We start from the raw sequence: 18898 nt of genomic DNA, 5'->3' as shown, positions 1-18898 counted from the left end.
CATAATCTAGGCAAGGAAGTTGGGTTCTGTTTCACTTGCATCTTATTTACAGAATAATCTGCCTAAACCAATTCTTCCCATCTCCAGGCAATTTGTTATCCTTCAGATAAGGAAACATATTTTTTCCTTTTCATCTCTACTCCAAGCAATTCAGGGGGATGCTCGTCCCCCAGCTCTGGAAATGCCAGTCTGTCCAGTTATGATGGTTTGCCCAGCTGATAGGACAACAAACACACTTGTGTTTTTCCAGACCGTTTTCTGATCTCTTTCCCAAGACCTTTTCCCTAGTTCAGTTAACAACAGCTGCTGGAAAGCTCCTCCCTGAGGGAGGAGAGAAGACCTCATTGATTTTACAAGAATAATTTCACAACACACAAACACACCAGGACTGTGCTGCTGTCGGGCGAGGAAGGGTGTCTGCAAGTGAGAGCTGTAGGCGTGACCCCCGGGGCTGTGCGGGATCATGTTTGCCTGTCGCTTGCCCTGGTGGAGATCCAGTGTCACCTGCAAGTCGTGGCAATCAGGTCACTTTCTGCCTTGGGGCAGCTGCCAAATGCTGACTATTAAAGGAATCAACACGACTGTGGGGCAGGAGCAACAGGCCGGCATGAAGGAAAAACAAGTGTTAGAAGATTCGGAAATGCACCTCGCAAGGAGAGACACAGAGGGCCTCTTCCAAGAGCAGCCTGAGCCTGGGAACCAGTACTTGGAAGACACTTTGCTACAGAGTTACTTGAAAACACACCTTCCTCCCAAGGTCAGTTTGCGCTCCTGTGTGTACCCACCACGACTCTGCCGAGTCGCTGCTTCAGACTCTGAATTGAACATTTGTCTGAGCCTTTTTGTGCCTTTGAGTGTTTAACTGGAGGGAATTTATCAGCATTCCTTAAAACCTGTAGTGTTTGAGGGCAGGGGTGACAAACACTGCCAGGACACACACAGCAATGGCTCAGTGGGCTCCTGGGACTGGGCTGAGTGTTGCAGTGCTGTTTTGGGATTGTCAGTGCGGGCATTTGTTGTCTGGTCATGTAGAGAAAGGAATTTCTGAGAGAGGAATCAGACTGAGATGCTTGTAAACTCTGCTTTGTTCCTCCACCTCTCTTCCTGGGGAAAGAGGGATTTTAAAGAAAATTCCTAAGGACTGGGGCTGTTCTCAGCCAAGTACTCAAGAAGGTGGAAAGGCCTCTTGGGGTTTGCTTGCTCCCAGCACAGGTTGGTGGCATTTCTGGGTTCATTTTTTCAGCCAGGAAAGGCTCTGTATGGATGGCAGGGACGCAGATGAGGGGGTGAGGCCCCAAGCTCTGGGTGTCTGTGCTGTGAGCTCCAGTCCTACAGGAACCCCTGGGAGGAGGCTCACCTCTCTGCCTGGCCTCTGCCATCACCCCAAGGGCCACAGCTGCTTTCCACTTTTCAGGGAGCAGTTTTCATGGAGCAGAGTGTGACCTCTCTCCATGATTTATTCCAGCAGAAGCAATGCCATGACTCCTAAAGCCACCAGATGATCAGAGGGGAGGGGACCTGGCTTTTAGTGAGGCTCCCACTTCCCCTGCTTGCTCTCCAGGTCTGTGAGGCCTGGCAGAGACAGTGTGGGAAGAGTGAGGTGACAGTGCTGGGAGCTTGTCACAGCCATCCCAAAAGAGAGGAATGAGGCCTCCCTAAGCACCACCGTGGCCTTCTTGGCAGAAGAGAAGACAGGAAAGGAGGATGCCTTTGGGTAACCATGAAGGTCCTGCTCCTAATCTGCACCTTTGGAAGAAGCATGATTCAGGTCTCCTAAAGAATAAAAGGATCAGAACAACGAGGCTGCTTCCACTCCTTCCTCCAAAATCTCCCAGAGAACCGGGAGCAGATTTTCCTTTCATTTCTTCACTCAGGCCCAGCGGGGCAGTGTTGCCTCACTGCAGGAAAGGAGAGCCTGGGCTGCTGCCTGCAGCACTGAGCCTGCTCTCCATGGGAACACCTTCCTCTCTAGGACAGCAGCAACCCCTGAAGCTTTGGGTGTCCCACCGAAGCTGGAGGCTGACTCCTGTTGTGCTATTCCATGTCAAACACAGAAATTTTCCTGAACTGGCACAAAAATTTTCTTTCTCTGTTTGAAGGTGATTTAAGGAGAAGACTGAATTAAGCATCTATCTGCTTTTTCTGGGTGTTGTGAAGAGGGATCTGTCAGGCTTTGCTGCCCTGAAAATACATCCTTTAATATAAAGGATATCTATTGGCACTCCTAATGTGCATTAATTTGCACATTTCCCATATCTTCATGCTTGGGACATCAAAGGACAGATCAGAGTGAACGAGACCACCCAGCAGCCTCAGCCCTGACCCAAATGTTTTTGTCCTCTCCACATCCCAGTGTCCTTTCTTTGGAACACTGAGGCTGCTGTGTGCGACATTCAGGAGTCACAAGTGTAGGAGTTTTGATTTTGTTCCTTCACCTTGGAAATAAACACATTTTTTTGGGTAATTTGGTGGTTTGGCAGGCTGTGTGTGGTCAGGGCATGAGCTCCCAGTGAAGCAGTGGGGAGGTTTTAGGAAATATGGACGATGGTGAAGGGATTGTTGTATGAATTCCTTGTATGAACCCAGACCAAGAGATCTGCTTGGCAGACTCATGTTCTTCTGCCTGCAAAAACCCACCAGGTCAGCAGTTCAAAGAGTCTTATGCTTCAGCAAAGTCCATGAACTTTGGATTCCTGGGTTATGCCTCGGAAACAACCTTCAAATTATTGTCAAACAGTGATAAAGATTAGAGGTGCATGCCCATGGTAAATATGGGAGTGACATGAGCTGGAGCAGCTGACAGGCTCTCCTGCATGGTTTTTGGCTTGTTTTGTGATTTTTAACACTGTTTTGTTGTTCTGCTGAAGGAAAACTGGCTGGTCTGAGGATGGAGATTTCCAGAGTGGCACCTGGAGAATGTGTGTTTGATCCTCATCACACACATGGAGTGGCAGAGGGAGGAAGGAATCAATCACACAGGGTGTAGATGAATGAAAGGTCAATACAGGAACAGGCAGGGAAAGGAAAAAGCCATGTTTGTATTTCATCAACAGGAAATTAACGGGGTTTATAATTGCATGATTTTGGGTGCAGCAATTATGGCATTCACCTCCTTTATTATTTTATTGAGGAGGGAATGAGCATCTCTTGAGAGGCAGAGAACAGCAAAAAATATTCCTCTCATGGAAGCATATCAGGTGATTCTTTGACCCCCAACAGTCTTGGATGTGTTTAGGCCAATGAGGTCCAACAGGGCTGGAGGTTGGGTCCTCCTTGCCTGATTTTGGTCATCTAATATTTAGGTTTTTTAAATCTGGGTAACCTCACTTGGCTTTACTCCTAGACATGGAGGAGAACTTGCAAAAGGCAATTCCTGTCACCCTGAAATAGGGATCTGAGGGGGTTGGAATCAATCACTCCTCTGTGAGTGCTGGTTTCCCTCCATTAACTACAGACATATTACTCCATGCAGGTCAGCCAAGCCCAGCAGAAACGAGGGCACATGAATCCCTCAGGAGGGATCCTTCAGGAAAGATGCCTGGGTGCAGGGTGGGAATTTGAATCTAGACATGTTGTGTGCCAGGCTGAAGCTGAAAAGGCTGCTCCATCCCTCCTTTTCTAATCTGACAGGCAGGTAGCTGCTGAGCCCAGTGGAAGTTTTCCTGTACAGATGAAGGCATTCCAGTTTTGGCAGCCTTTCCCCTGGCATTCTTCTCCAGCAGTAAATCTTGGAGTGGCTGAGGGACCTCTGGAGACCGTCTCGTCCAACCCCCCTGTTTGTGTGCATCTGTGTCATTCTCAGCCTTGACACTAAAGTGCTTCTGTCTTTTGTGAAATCCAGACACGCTGCCAAAAGTAACTTGAAAAAGTGATTTTGAGGGAAAATAGAGGAAAAAAGTGACAGCGGAGCACAGCTGTGCCAGCAGAGGCTGAGGGAGCTGTCGTGCTGTGTTATGGAATGCATGGAAGGGCCAAATGGCAGGAGACCACTGGCACTGCAGGACAGCATGATCAGTCCTCTGCCCTTCCAGCTGGGACTGAGGCTGGGATGTGCTGAAGGGCTCTCCTTGCTGCTCCACAGGTCCTGGAGGAGGTGCATCAGGACCTGGAGAGGTTTGGAAACCGCCTGCTGACCAAGATCCAGGCTCTGAGCTGGGAATGTGAGCTGAACCCCCCCGTGTTCCGGCAGTTCGATGCCTGGGGGCGGCGCGTGGATCACATCCACACCTGCTCGGCGTGGAGGAGGATGAAGGAGATTTCAGCAGAAGAAGGGCTGATTGCTGAGGCCTATGAGAAAAGATACTCCAACTGGAGGTAACTGGGGCAAATTGGGAATGACTCAGTGCCTTCCTGATTATTCTTAGCAAGGTTTATTCAGCGTTTTGCAGGACTGAGCTGATTGTGTAACCAGTAGCAGATGCTGCATGGACACCAGCACACCTCCTGCTGTCCCCAGCAGCTCTTTCTGTCCACTGCAATGTTCCACCTCACCAATGATAAGCCATAACTAATGGCCCACACTTGATCATAATATTCTTTGATGTCACCTTCCTGATTGTGGGGCCTGGCAGTTCCCTGAACCACTCCAGCTTTGTGAGTGTTACTTGTAATGCAGCTGAAGATGTGGGATTTCACTCACAGGTGTTTTGTATTCCAGACCATGGAGACAGACCCACAATTCTTATTGTTAAAAACTGCACAAGCTGGCCTGGTGCTGGCTGTCCCACTGGGACTGAGAAACTCTGCTGTTCTTCTTCCCTCTTCCTGGCTGGAACAGTTTTTTGCCCTCTCAGAAATGAGTGGTCTGATCCTCACCGGTGCTGGCTGTAATTTTTCCTCTCTTCCCACTTGAGGTATTTTATCCTCGTGCTGTTGCACTGCTGTGTAACCCATCTGTTTTCCCTCTGTCTCTCCCTCTCCCAGCCGCCTGTACCAGGCTGTCAAACTGTACTTGTTCTCGAGCTCCTCTGGAGGTTTCAGCTGTCCACTGGCCATGACTGATGGGGCAGCCAAAGTCATTGAGGTATGAGCTTGGCTGGTCCCTGAGGGCACAGCCCATGTCCTGGCACTGCAGGTTAGAGGCAGGAGCACCAGCCAAGGATGGAGGAGCACTGATCCATCTGGTTCTGGGCACAGCCCTTCCTTGCTCTGTGACTCAGCTTTGTCTCCCACTGCCTTTCTCCATGAGGTACAAAGCCTCTGTGCCCATGCCAACGTTTATATTCACTGACAGCACTATGTTCAATAAGGCCTTTGCTGCACATGGCACCTGTGGCACTGCAGGTAGCTGGAAAGGTGTCCCAAGTGGAAGTGTCCAAGGCCGGGTTGGACAGGGCTTGGAGCAACCTGGGATAGTAGAAGGTGTCTGCCCATGGCAGGGGGGGCACTGGGCAAGCTTTAAGACCCTTTGCAACCCAAACCATTCTGTATTTCTATGATCTTAGGAATATATTTTTACTACAAGACAGTTTGTTTTCCCATATTTATCTGGAGTGGCAGTTAGATATAATAGGCCAGATCCATACCTGACATAAATTCACCAAACCACCAAGACTTTACCAATTGGAACGTTTGGCTCTGCATCTTAGTGACCCCCTTTGCATTGCCTCAGTGGCTATGTAGGATTCAGAGGAAAATATCCCTTAGGTAGCCAACCCTGGGCATTTAAATTCACAATAACTTAAAGCAGCACAAGGCAGTTCCCTCTCCCCTGCAGCTCCCTGGGTGCTGGTGACATCCAGCGTGCATGAACCTGGCACATGGGCTGTTTGAGACCTCTCTCTCCAGAAATCTGAGGGGATAGGGATGGTCAGCACTTGGTGTTGTAACACAGCTCTGCACCTTCTGTCTGCACACTGCTGCAGGAGCTGGTGGGGGCTGTGCTGGCTCCCAGGCTCTCAGCAGCACCTGCAGATCCTCTGCAGTGCAGGACACTGGCTTCCAGACTGGCCTGGCTGAGCCCTGAACACAGCAGTTAAGGCAACTGTATAATGTCAACTCTTGTGTTATGATCATCTCAGTTTATTTTCTCTCCCCTCAAACAGTCACTGGGTATTCCTGAACCTCTGAAAAATGCCTTTGACCGTCTGACATCCCGTGACCCTGAGAAGTTCTGGACCTCTGGCCAGTGGATGACCGAGCGAAGGGGTGGCTCCGATGTCGGTACGTGCTGTGGGGTGGGAGCAGGGGTGGCAGTGAGAACAGAACACAAAGGATGTGGGGAACCTAACAAGCCAGGGAGCTTTAGGACTTCAGCAGAAATCATCCAAATCCTCTGCACAGCTCTGCTTTTTAACCAACAAAAGACCCAGTCTCTGTCCTCATGTGCACACAGAACCCTTTGTGTTCTTGGCTGAGGTAGCTCCTGAAGAACTGGATTATACACACTGCATTTCTTATCGAGGGTCAATGAAAGAGATTAACAGCTCACCCATGCTCCATCTTCATCGTGCCCTAAAGGAGCTGCTGCTTATGCTGTAAAATCAGCATTGATTGACACAGAAGTTTCCACAAGACCAGGAAATTTTCTCCTCTTTTTCAGCAAATGGCACCGAGACCGTGGCCAGGAAGCAGCCGGATGGCACCTATCGTCTGTATGGATTTAAGTGGTTCACATCAGCAGCTGATTCTGACATGGCATTAACCCTGGCCAGGATAGCAGATGCTGAAGGACAGGTAAACCAGTTCTGTTGGCTGGGGAACCAGGGGAAGGAGCAGGGGAATTATTTTTCTTCCTTGTTGCATTGTAATAAAATCCTCTCTGTGCCTTGCAGTGTACCCAGGGCTCCAGAGGCCTGTCCTTGTTCTTCCTGAGGGTTCGGGATGAGGAGGGGAAGCTGAACAACATCCAGGTGCAAAGGCTGAAGGACAAGCTGGGCACGAGGCAGATGGCAACAGCAGAGCTGTGGCTGCAAGGAGCCAGAGCAGAGCTGGTGTGTAAGAGTTCCCCTGCCCTGGGGACTGGGCTGCCCTGGCATGGCACTCACTCCTGGGGCTTTCAGCAGAGATCCCAACTGAAAAACTTCCTCTCTTCCACCTCTGTGGCTTGGCTGTCCACATCACAGAACAAATCACTGGTGGGGCTCTGTGTGGGGCAGAGGTGAGAAGGGTTCAGGAAAAGATGTGAGAGAAGACAACAACAATAACAAAAAGTTATTTTAGGCTGATCATTTCTCTAATCCTGGTTCCTGAGCCAGCAGAGGGACAGTTTGTGTAGTGTGCAGGTGGGAGCAAGCAGCAGGGACCAGAACTGATCATGCTGACACAGTCTCCAAAAGCCACTTCTCTGGTCATAGAAACAGAATCCCAGGATAGGATGGGTTGGAAGGGACCTTAAAGCTCATCTTATTCCAGCCCTTGCCATGGGCAGGGACACCTTCCACCAGATCAGGCTGCTCCAAGTCCCATCCAGCCTGGTCTGGGACACTTCCAGGGATGGGGCAGCCACATCACACCACAGACTTGGCTAAAATGAGACAAATGTATTTTAAAGCAAGCAGGTCTCTGAGTGCCTGAGGGCAGACAGGGACAGAGTGGACAGCCATGTCCATGTGTCTGTTGACACATTCCCATGTCCATCCCTACCCAAGGGGTGTGGAAGGCTCATGTCAGCCCTTGCTCCTTGCAGATCTCTGCAGAGGGCCGTGGAGTGGCCTCCATCTCCAACATGCTGAACATCACTCGGATCCACAACGTCATTGGTGCAGTGGCTTCCATGAGAAGGTGAAGGAAGGCAGCACAGATCCCCCCAGGGCTGAAGGAGCAGGACAAGAGCACTTTGCATGGCACTGAGCCAAGTGTCCCCTTTGTGGACAGGCCTGGAGCCAGCAGTGCTGCAGGAGGAGGGTGACCTGTGGGTGGGTGACCTTTACAGGTGTGGTACAGCTGAGCAGGGCTCTTATGGTGGAGGGGACTGGAAGGGAATGCTCAGAAGTGGAAAGCTGCTGGTGTAACTGTTCCCTGTGTGTGTTCCCATCCTCCAGGATGATCAGTCTGAGCAGGGACTACGCCCGCAAGCGCGTGGCCTTCGGGAAGCTGCTCAAGGACCATCCCCTGCACGTGCAGACAATAGCCCGGATGGAGGTGAGGCTTTTGGGAGCCAAGCTGGACCTGGTGGGAAGAAAAGAGGGCAGAGATCCTGAGCTGTTAGTGAGCACAGCCAGCCTGCCTGCACTCAGATTTAGGAGGCCATTCCTGCTAGAGCAAAGTGGATGCAGCAAGGGAATTGTTTTACTATAGTGGGATTTGATCTGATAACAGACCTAACTCCTCTGCTGGACTTCAAGTTATCCTAAACAATTACCTGGGAGTTTCTCTGAGAGAAAGGAGTGCCCTTACTATGATAAGCCATGACCTCTGAAGTTGGGTGTTTGCCTCAGGGTCCAGGCCTGACACCACAGTCACCTGACTGTTGTCCATGACTAGTATGGGCTCATCCAACTTCTCTGGGACTCCTGCCCCAGGAGATGGGCTGTAAACAGTATTTAAAAATTCTCTTGCAAGGTGGGGGAAGGTGGTCAGCATCTGTCAAACATGACTTCAGGCTCCTGCATCTCATTGCCTGTGGCAGAACTCCCACTCTGAATGGAAGGGCAGATCCTACCTTGTCCCACAACACACAGCTCTGTACCTTGATGCTTCCCAAATCAAAACTTGCCAGGGAAGTAAGCTGCTCAGGAAGAAATCTGTCACAGACTTTGCAGTAGCTGGTGCTCAGAGGTTGACCATCATCTCACATCCATTACCTTTTGAAAACATGTGGATTTGGAGCCTGGATGCCTTTTAGGAGCTTTGTTAATGTTCAAGTAGGCCTGATGTAATGCACTCCCCCTTCACTGCATCATAGTGTCCAAGAGTGGCAGAGAGCCTTTAATATTCCATACTTTGTGCCTTGGCTGCTCAGAGTCTCTGAAGCTGTGGGTCTGAGCAGGCAGGGGTGGCATTTTACCCCAAGGCAATCTCACCCCTGGAGTCAGCAGAGTCCAAGACCCTTGCCAGTGATGCTGTCCTCTGCTCACAGGTGCAGGTGAGAGGGGCATTTCTGCTGCTCATGGACATCGTTCGCCTGCTGGGCCTGGCTGAAACCAACCTGGCCAGTGAGCAGGAGCAGCTGCTGCTGAGGCTGCTCATCCCAGTGGCCAAACTGTACACAGGGAAGCAGGTATGGAACAGATTGATTAGCCCAGAGTGTGGAATGTTGGCAAGCAAGAGCTGGGAAGAGGAGTGAGTGACACAGCAGTGAGAGCAGGACCTGCAGCAATTCCTGCTCTGGAGGCTGCTGCTCCTGTAGGTCCTCTCTCAGTGTCACTCAGGCTTCATTCTCTATTGGAATAATTACCAATATAGCCAGATGGGATGTGCCTGAGCTTGTCTGGCCCTTCCTGCTGAACCAAATAGCAGCAACTGTGGTGTTTCACCCCAGAGACACTTTTGGCTGGCTGGGTGTGTGGTGTTTCACCCCACAGACACTTTTGGCTGCCTGGGTGTGTGGTGTTTCACCCCACAGACACTTTTGGCTGGCTGGATGCTGCAGCTGGGCCCTTGGAGACAAGTCCAGGCCTGCAGGAGCTCTGGTGGCTGTGGGATGGAGCTTCCCCCCATAACAGGGGCTGCTCCTCAGGTTTCCCTCTGGCAGAGAAGCTTTAGGGTGATGGTGAAGGAAAGGAGTCGGTTCTGATGGAGGGTTTGGATCCAGAGCTTTATTCTGGCCCACAGGGCTCTGAATGCAGCACCAGCTCCAACAGAACTCCCTGAGCCCGTGGCTGCTGCTCCTTTGAACCCCGGGGAGAGGGGCAGGGAAGGGGCAGGGAGCCACCAAGCAGGGACAGGAGGGGAGGGACAAAGGGACAAAGGACACCTGGATGGCCCAATGCCCCCCAGGGGTAGAGGGCATCTTTTGAATCTGCAAATCACTCGAGGCCCTTCTGGAATGCCAGGACTGACAGACAGTGCTGGGAGGAGGAAGGAGAGGTGACTGACACACCTGGGAGGGAATTACCAGGGGAGGGACCCGGGGTTCTGAGGTAAACCCTGAAATCACAATGCAACAATTCCCATCTGCTCCTCCTGCAGGTAATGACCAACCTGCCTCAGGAGATGAGCAGGACCCAGTCAGCCCATCCCAGCAGGAGCTGCTGTGTGGTGTGGGAGGTTGGATTTTCCCCTCAGGCACTGTGGATCATGCCAGCTCTCTGCATTTTGCAGGCTTCTGCCGTGGCTGTTGAGGCAATGGAGAGTTTTGGGGGCCAAGGTTACATGGAGGACACAGGCTTGCCAGTCATACTCCGGGATGCTCTGGTAAGAGGGTGGCAGGAGAAGGTCCTGTGTGTCACCAAGTCCCCTGCACAGCACTCTGGTTCCCTGCTAAAGACACACTCAAGGGAGAACAGAGCCCTCCCAGGCTCTGACTCCAGGTGTGTCAGCTCCTCCCTCATTGCCCTCCTGCTGAGCCCAGTCACCCCCAGGGTGTGTTCCTGGTGCTGAGGCTGTTCCCCAGCACAGCAATGGAGCTGGGCTCCACTGCTCCCTTCCACTTGTTGTGAGACAAGACATCTCTGGAGATATCCTTGGTATCCCTGTGTCTGCCCTGTGTCTCTGTTCCCTCCCACTCCACTTCTTTGCTGCAGTCACTGCAAAGGTTCCTTGATGCTCTTCCCCACAGGTGCTGTCCATATGGGAGGGAACAACCAATATCCTGTCCCTGGATGTGCTGCGATCCCTGGCCAAGAGCCAAGGGCAGGTGATGGCTGTGTTCCTGTCCACACTGCAGGTGAGCCACAGCTGCAGCTCTGCTCAGCCTCACCCTGGCACAGCCTTCTTTGGGGTTTGTGCTCCTGCCTGAGGCTGGCAGGGAATAGGCCCAAACTGAAGCTTTAGACAAGTATTCCAACAACTGGAATTGTGTCTTACAATTCTGCTCCTTAAATAGCTCTTCCAAAAGCAGGATGCAGGCAGTGCTAATCCTGAGATCCTTGTGTGCTTTCAGCTCAGCAGTGGGGAGCTTGGCACTGTCAGAGTTCCTCAAGACAGGTAGCAAAATAAGTGTTTTTTTTTTTTTTTAATGTGACTCACCTTCCTGAATCCAAAATAATTTTGTGGTTTTGTTTCTTAACTGGAAAATCACCACAGGACTGCTGAATATTGAACCTCACTAGGGCTATCTACTGCATTATGACTTTCTATTTTTATTCCCTGAAAAGATGGAAAGAGCCAAAGGAATTCCATTTCTGCCTCTTTGGATTTGCTGTTCTCTGGCTCTACTTTTAAAGCTGCTCAGGTGACAGGAGTTCAAAGCAGCTCAGTTTCATGAAGGTGAAGGAGCATCTCCTGCCTTGGAGCACCCCAAAAAGGGAGACAGGAGGCAGGATCAGAGGGTGTTGTCTCAGAGGTGACATTATTCATCCAGACACAGCAATCCAGATCTTGTTAGTCCAGGCACAGCAAGGGAATCCTGGGCATCTGGATTTGGTGGTGTGCAGCCTTCACCTTCCCACCCAGACCCCATGAGGAGGGAAGAGTCTGGCACAATGTTCTCCTCCAGCACTGGGGACTGGGCAGAGCTTTCCAGAGCCTGGGTAGTTCTAACAGTGGCTGCAGTTGGCAGCTTGTGTCCCATCTCACCCCTCAGTTCAGCTGTGCTCTCTGCACCTCTGTGACCTCCAGGGCTGAGGGTCCCCTTGCCATCCTCTCAGACAACTTTTGAGAAGGGAGAAATACCTCAAATGATTTGAGCACCAAACAAGGAGCCAGATCTGCTCAGGAGCAGCACTGAGCACATCTGCTGGGGGCAAATCCAGCTGTTGGCAAACAGCTGCTTAGGCTGACACTGCAGGTAATGGATGGGGAAGGAGCTGTGGGTAGGCTCTAAAATAATTTGGAAAGAAGCAGCCCCCACAGTCTTACACTGAACACTAATTTGAACAAACAGCTCACAAAGGTGCTGTGCTGCACCCTGGAGCAGCTCCCTGGTGCAGCTGGGAGGGCCCCTCCAGCTGCTCAACAGCTGGATAATCAGGGAGCATGGGGGAGCACAGCCCGTGATGCAGAGCAGGGACCTGCAGAGCAGAAACAGGAGCACTGAGATTCATTAATTAACGAGCTCCTCAGTGCTCCCATCAATCACGCTGTGGGTGAGGCTGGAGGGGGAGGGGAGTGCTGGCTTCAAGGTCTCCAAATTCCAGCAATGCCACTGCCTTTACTGTCCCTGTCACCCTGAGGCTGCTGTATGTCAGGGAGAGGGGCTGGGCTGGGCTCAGCAGGGTGGATGCTCCTGTTCTGGATAGAATCAGAGCTGGCCAGTTTAAGCTTTTCCTTTATGCCTCGGGCAGCCAGGTGCTGGAAAGGCAGCCTGGGAGGGGTTTCTGTCTGCAGAGTTCTGCAGGAACGTGCTTGAGTTTCTACACCAGAATCAGGTTTTCACTCACAGGTGATAAACAACATCTTTCTGAGCTCCAGGTGTCCAAATTCTTTCAGTCTGAGAGTCTGGTTCATTTTGAAACATTCCTCCCAATCCTGTCTACTGAGGAAATAATTTAACCCATCGTAAAGGGGTTTTTACTGCCCCAATCCATTTCCTTTTTATTGATGCACACAAACCGAGTACAATTTATTTTATGTTTGTCCATCAAGGTTCTCAGTGTGCAGGACTTGTGCCCATTGTCAGAGGCTTTGCAGAAAGCAGCATTAGTACCTGTACAGCTCTTGGTTCTCTGAAAGTCATTTCAAGGGTAACTCCAGGTTTTGCTTCTATCCTCTATCACTTGTCTCTACTGATAGTGAGATGCCCAGTGCTGCTGGGGCTGTGATCAGGAGCAGGAACCAAGGGTTGTAATTATCATCAGGAAAAGGGAAATACAGAGAACTTCCCCATCCTTGCACAATATGACTATGAGAAGATGAATTTTTAGGGTTTTTAGTACACAAGTGAGTTTGTGACAAACCACCTTGTCTAGAGGTTATGAGTCTGGAAATCCTGGGGAGAAGAGTGAGTGTGAGAGACAGGGATGGAATCATGGAATGGTTTGGGTGGGAAGGGACCTAAAAACGCCTCTCATCCCACCCCTGCCACCTTCCACCATCCCAGGGTGTTCCAAGCCCCAATGTCCAGCCTGGCCTTGGGCACTGCCAGGGATCCAGGGGCAGCCCCAGCTGCTCTGGGCACCTGTGCCAGGGCCTGCCCATCCTGCCAGGGAACAATTCTTGATTCCCAATATCCCATCCATCCCTGCCCTCTGGCACTGGGAGCCATTCCCTGGGTCCTGTCCCTCCATCCCTTGTCCTCAGTCCCTCTCCAGCTCTCCTGGAGCCCCCTTAGGCCCTGGCAGGGGCTCTGAGGTGTCCCTGGAGCCTTCTCCTCTCCAGGTGAGCACCCCCAGCTCTCCCAGCCTGGCTCCAGAGCAGCTCCAGCCCTCAGAGCATCCCTGTGGCCTCCTCTGGACTCTCTTCAGCAGCTCCAGGTCCCTCCTGTGCTGGGTCCGAAGGCTGGGGCAGCTCTGCAGGTGGGGTCTCACCTGGGCAGGGCAGAGTGGCAGAATCCCCCCTCTCCCCCCTCTCCTGCTGGCCATGGTTTGGGATCAGTCCAGGACACATCCTGACTTGCAGCTGTGCTGTGGTGAGAATTTCAGGTGGATACTGCACAGGACCAGTCAGTTTGTGTTGTACTAAAATTTTATTAGCTGGAATTTTGAGCCAGAGCCCTGGGTGTACTTTCAAATTCAATTACAATCTGAAAAGTGCCTCTAAAATAGCTCAGGGCACTTTGTTGATTGTTGCATTTGAGTCACTTCAGGTGAAATTTGGGCACATCCCAGGACAGGGTCTCAGCACCAGCCCCGCACATGTCGTGCAAGGCTCAGAATCAACTCTTGCCTCAAGAATTTCTGTGTAGGGCTGTAATTCAGGCTGTAACTCAGGCTGTAAATCAGCCCTGCAATCTCAGACATATGACAGTGTTTTCAGGTCCTTTTCAGACCACAACCCCAATTTTCAGGCAGCAGGAAAACAAATGGAGGTTATTGATGTGGGGCCATGTGTTCACTCCAAGCATTGACACAAAATTGTGCTTTTAGCCCTGGTTGGGATGTTCCTCCTGTCACTGTATTTTTAGATACTCATGATTAATCTTGTAAGTAAAAACCACTCTGACCACATGGCTTGGGAACCAGTGAGAGCAAACAAACAAGCAGCATCTTAAAATGCCTCCATGAAACCAGAGGGAATCAGAACTATTGGAGCTCTGCAGCTCCTTTGCTGATCCTTTCAGGCAGTAAGGGGTGGTGGGGCAGTGATGCTGTGTGTGCCTCCACCCACAGCTGGAGCAGAGCAACCAGCAGAGAACAGGAGCTGCTCCTGCCTTGAGCATTGCCCTGAAGCAGCTCCCAGTCTCTCCAGCCCAAGTGCAGAGAGAGCATGGAAAAACCTTCCAGGAGATGAAGGACTTTTAGGAAAGGAATAAGTGCAATTGGAAAAAAAAATATTGGCAAGCAGAGAAAATACAAGGTCTTTTTTATCCCTTAAGGACAAATGATGCTTTTACATTCCTGATCCACATTTCCAGGTGTTCAAATCCTCCAGCTGTGGCAGTATGTCTGTGTCCCAGCCACAAGCAGCAGGTGTTTGTGGTGTCCCTGTGCTTGGCTGGTGCCATGCTGGCTCCCACCCAAACTGTGGGAGTTGATGCCTCTGGGATCTGTGATCCTCATTAGCAACAACCTCTGAAGGCTACTTCAGAACACCTCATTAGTATTCCATGGGCTTGGAGGTTTATGGGATTTATGTTGGCACTGGAGTCGTTCTTGTATTTGACCAGCACATGCTGGGGGTGTTTCTGCCCCTGGAGCCTGCAACAGCAGCACTGGGAAGTGTGGAAGTTTGGGGTCTGAGCACTCAGAGAACACAGAGCAAACGTGGGCTCAGCCCAGCCCAGATGGAATTTCTGGTCCAGTAAGAGGAGCTGCGGCACTGAAAGCCTGAGAAACATAAAAAATTCCTTCTGTGTAGCTGCTGCTCACAGGCTTCAGTCTGGTCTGCAGGTTATTGATGGAGCTAATTAATGAACAGCACCTCCCACCACGCTGTGCTGCTCACATCCAGCCTTTGGGGATGCTCTCCAAGCTGATCCCTCAGTCCTGCTGCAGAGAGAGGGGTTGGAGTGAGGGAAGATGGGACTACAGCCCACGAGGCAGGGCCAGCCCCCAGCACAGGCAGTGTCCCACTCCTCCTAACAGGGAACAACACAGGAGACACAGATGAACAGTGTGGGAATGCCAGGCCCAAAGAACAATTCCAGACTCTCAGCAGGGTATCCCTGGTGCTTGCACAAGGGATTTGGGATGTGGCAGAACAGAAGCTCGGCTCAGCCAGAGGAGATTTCAGGCAGTGCTGCTGGCACAGTTAAATTCCCAATCTCCATCAGAATCACAGAATCCTTTAGGTTGGAAAAGCCCTCTGGGATCAGCCCAGCCATTCCCCAGCACTGCCAAGGCCACCACATACCCATGTCCCCAAGTGCCACATCCCCATGACTTTTACATCCCTCCAGGGCTGGGGATCCACCACTGCCCTGGGCAGCTGTGCCAGTGCCTGACACCCTCTCAGTGAAGAAATTTTCTCTAATATCCAACTTGAACCTCTCCCAGTGGAGCTTGAAGCCATTTCCTCTTGTCCTGGGGCCTTTCCCACTGACACAATTTGGAGAGGAAAGCTCCTTTAAATGTGAATTTTCCTGCCTGGACACAGCTTGAGCATATTTGTGCAAGCCATTATATAATCCTGAGAGAATTAGCCCTGATACAGGTATAGAGTTAGAGAAAACTGGGGATGAGAGCTGGTCTCCATGTGCAGCTGGGAAGCCAGAATGGAAACAGCAACGTGCTGGCTCTGGTCACAGGGAATTCTCCCTCCCCAAGGCAGGGCTGGGAGCTTCCTTTGAGCACATCCCCTGTGCCAGTGGCAGCCACCTGGATCTGAGTTTGTTGTCAGCAGCTGGGTGTGCCCAGGGTCCCAGCAGCCCCTTCCCTGGCACAAGGCAAATACACTGGAATTTTTCCTGTGGTTGTTCTCTCTGCAGAAAAAGCTGGAGCTGGCTTCAGGCACTGAGGAGCTGTCCCCAGCTGTGCAGAGGGCACAGGAAGCCATCGGGAGCCTCCGGCAGTTCATGGCAGCCACGGGCTCAGAGCAGGCACTGACCATGGAGATGGCAGCCAGGGACTTCTCCTACAGCCTGGCACGGATCTACACAGGCAGGGCAACCCAGGAATCACAGAACCATGGCATGGGCTGGGTGGGAAGGGATCTCAAAGCTCATCCAGTGCCACCCCTGCCATGGCAGGGACACCTCCCACTGTCCCAGGCTGCTCCCAGCTCCAGTGTCCAGCCTGGCCTTGGGCACTGCCAGGGATCCAGGGGCAGCCCCAGCTGCTCTGGGCACCTGTGCCAGGGCCTGCCCACCCTGCCAGGGAACAATTCCTCATTCCCAATATCCCATCCATCCCTGCCCTCTGGCAGTGGGAGCCATTCCCTGTGTCCTGTCCCTCCATCCCTTGTCCCCAGTCCCTCCCCAGCTCTCCTGGAGCCCCTTCAGGCCCTGCAAGGGGCTCTGAGGTGTCCCTGGAGCCTTCTCCTCTCCAGGTGAGCACCCCCAGCTCTCCCAGCCTGGCTCCAGCCCTTGGAGCACCTCCATATAGTTTCCTGTAGACTCACTCCAGCAGCTCCAGGTTCATGCTGTGCTGATGGATTTCAGACCAGGAAAGGGCTGGGAATCAGCCACAGGCACCTGATTCACACCTGGCTCAAGGGTGGAGCTCTGGAGCTCAGTTCCCACCTTTCATGCTGAAGCAGCTCAGCCTTCAGGCACTGCTCAGGAGTAACCACCAGCCTTTGTTCCTGAGCCCTGGGCTGTTCTGGCAGAGCCTGGGAATGCTGACACCTTCTCCTCCTCCTCCCCTGCAGGAGCTCTGTTAATGGAACACGCGGCTCGGCCCGGCGCTTCCCCCACAGACATCTGCGCTGCCCTGAGGTAGGCACAGCCCAGCGCGCCCCGACTGTTCTGGAAGATTCCATGGGCAGCGCCAGAGGCTTTGCTCCGTCTCCGGAGCGATCCCAGCCCTGGCCATGGCCAGGCCCACGAGCAGAGCTGGGAGCGAGCAGCGGCTGCTCTCAGCCCCGGGGCGTTTCCCCGCTCGGGCCGTCTCCATTCCCGCACTGACGGGCGGGATCCCCCCGGGCTGGGCTCGGCACCAGCCCCGCGCGGGTGGCAGGACCGGCAGAGCCCAGCGCTGTCTCCATCCAGGTGGTGCGAGCAGGAGCTGTGCCCGGTGGCCGCGGAGTCAGCGAGGGGCGGCTACGGGGCCGGGGCAGCGCTCCGGGACAGCGCCCTGGTGTTCGGGAGTAGCCGGCTCTGAGCGCCCGCAGCCCCCGCACGGACACCAGGTGGGTTGCAATCCAAACAATCCCCCAAATCCTCGGGTACCTGCAGATTCCAGGTGTGGTGGAATGTTCCGTTCCACAGGGGGTGAAACCAAATCCTTTAGGAGCGACCCCCACCTGCCCCGGGCTGAAATCCACGGCTTTGAGGTTTCCTAGTGCAGACACAGCCCCGAGAGTCACTCCAAGGTGCTGGAATGTTCTCACAGTGCTTTAGGCAAAGCCCCAGTGACAAAATCCAGACAAGAGCTGGAAGCAGCAGCTCTTCAAGTGCCGACACTCTTATTTGTTTAAGAAAACCAACCAAAATCAAACTGAAAGTTATCTGAAGCTGATTAAATCCAGAAATCCACCATTTTCCCTGTTCACCTTCCTGCTTTCCAGTGCTGACCACAGACTTCCACCCCTGGGGGGGGTTTGCTCCAGGGGCAGCCCTTTCCACCCACTGTGGCTGTGAACATTGACCTCAGAAACTGCAGCTTTCTGAAGAAAAAAGGGATTTTTATTCTCTCTGGCCTTCAGAAAGTGGATTAATTCCCTATGCATGTGTCCTAATGATGCTGCAATCCATCCTGACATAAATTCTACATAAGTTTTGGACTGAAATCCAGTAATTCTCCACCTAAGCACTGGCTGTGGGCTTCTCCTTCCCCTCAGCCCATCAGTCGACCTGCTTGGTATTGCCCTGCTGGCTACAAGTTTTTAATTAAGAAGTTGCTAATAGAAGAAGAAAGGATTAATAGACTGAAGACAGCTGGAATTTATAGCTGGGAAATGCTGCAGCAGCCAGACACTGAGTGGGAAGAGGGGGAAGGAGCTGTGTGCTGAGATTGGGGTTGTCCAGAGGTTCAGAGATGGCAGAGCCAGGAGGACACAAAGGGTGGCTCTGGGGAGGAGCAGAGTGGAGCAATCCCAACAGGACACAGCAAGGGAGGCTCCATGGGCTCCCTGTGTCCTGGCACAGGGATCACAGCCTGAGCCAAGCAGAGCTTCCCTGAAATCACCCAAATGCCATGAACCAGCCCCAGCAGCAAAGGGCTTCTGTTGTCTGTGATTGCAGAGAATAAAGAACATTTGGGTTTGGAAAATCTCCTACATCGCAGAATCATGGAATCATGGAATGGTTTGGGTGGGAAGGGACCTTAAAGTCCATCCAGTGCCACCCCTGCCATGGCAGGGACACCTCCCACTGTCCCAGGTGCTCCCAGCCCCAGTGTCCAGCCTGGCCTTGGGCACTGCCAGGGATCCAGGGGCAGCCCCAGCTGCTCTGGGCACCTGTGCCAGGGCCTGCCCACCCTGCCAGGGAACAATTCCCAATTCCCAATATCCCATCCATCCCTGCCTCTGGCAGTGGGAGCCATTCCCTGTGTCCTGGCACCAGGACTGTCCCTGCAGTTTGGTGTCAGGGATCTCACAGGGTCAGTGCACAGGAGCTGCTGTGCCCTGTAGAGCTCAGGGAGCAGCAAAGAGAGGGAGC

At 52.5% G+C, this 18898-nt stretch overlaps 1 protein-coding gene across 1 annotated transcript; it reads left to right on the top strand.

Moving 5' to 3' along the window:
• The first annotated feature begins 348 nt into the window (after positions 1-348).
• On the top strand, positions 349-18018 carry LOC139598861 (acyl-CoA dehydrogenase family member 11-like). Its single transcript, XM_071445759.1, is given in 16 exon segments — positions 349-757; positions 4082-4314; positions 4924-5023; positions 6045-6162; positions 6542-6675; positions 6774-6932; positions 7628-7722; positions 7983-8082; positions 9020-9160; positions 10204-10296; positions 10661-10768; positions 12628-12661; positions 12664-12725; positions 16067-16238; positions 16948-17014; positions 17288-18018. Coding segments are annotated over 16 exon segments (2022 nt in total). The 5' UTR covers positions 349-463; the 3' UTR covers positions 17400-18018.
• Positions 18019-18898: the final 880 nt, after the last annotated feature.

This window comes from Agelaius tricolor, unplaced genomic scaffold, assembly GCF_023055355.1.
Source record: "Agelaius tricolor isolate 1412-34295 unplaced genomic scaffold, bAgeTri1.0.p SCAF_20, whole genome shotgun sequence".
NCBI classification, from domain to species: domain Eukaryota; kingdom Metazoa; phylum Chordata; class Aves; order Passeriformes; family Icteridae; genus Agelaius; species Agelaius tricolor.
The sequence above is the reverse complement of the archived record's forward strand: the minus strand, read 5'-3'. Positions and strand labels throughout refer to the sequence as shown.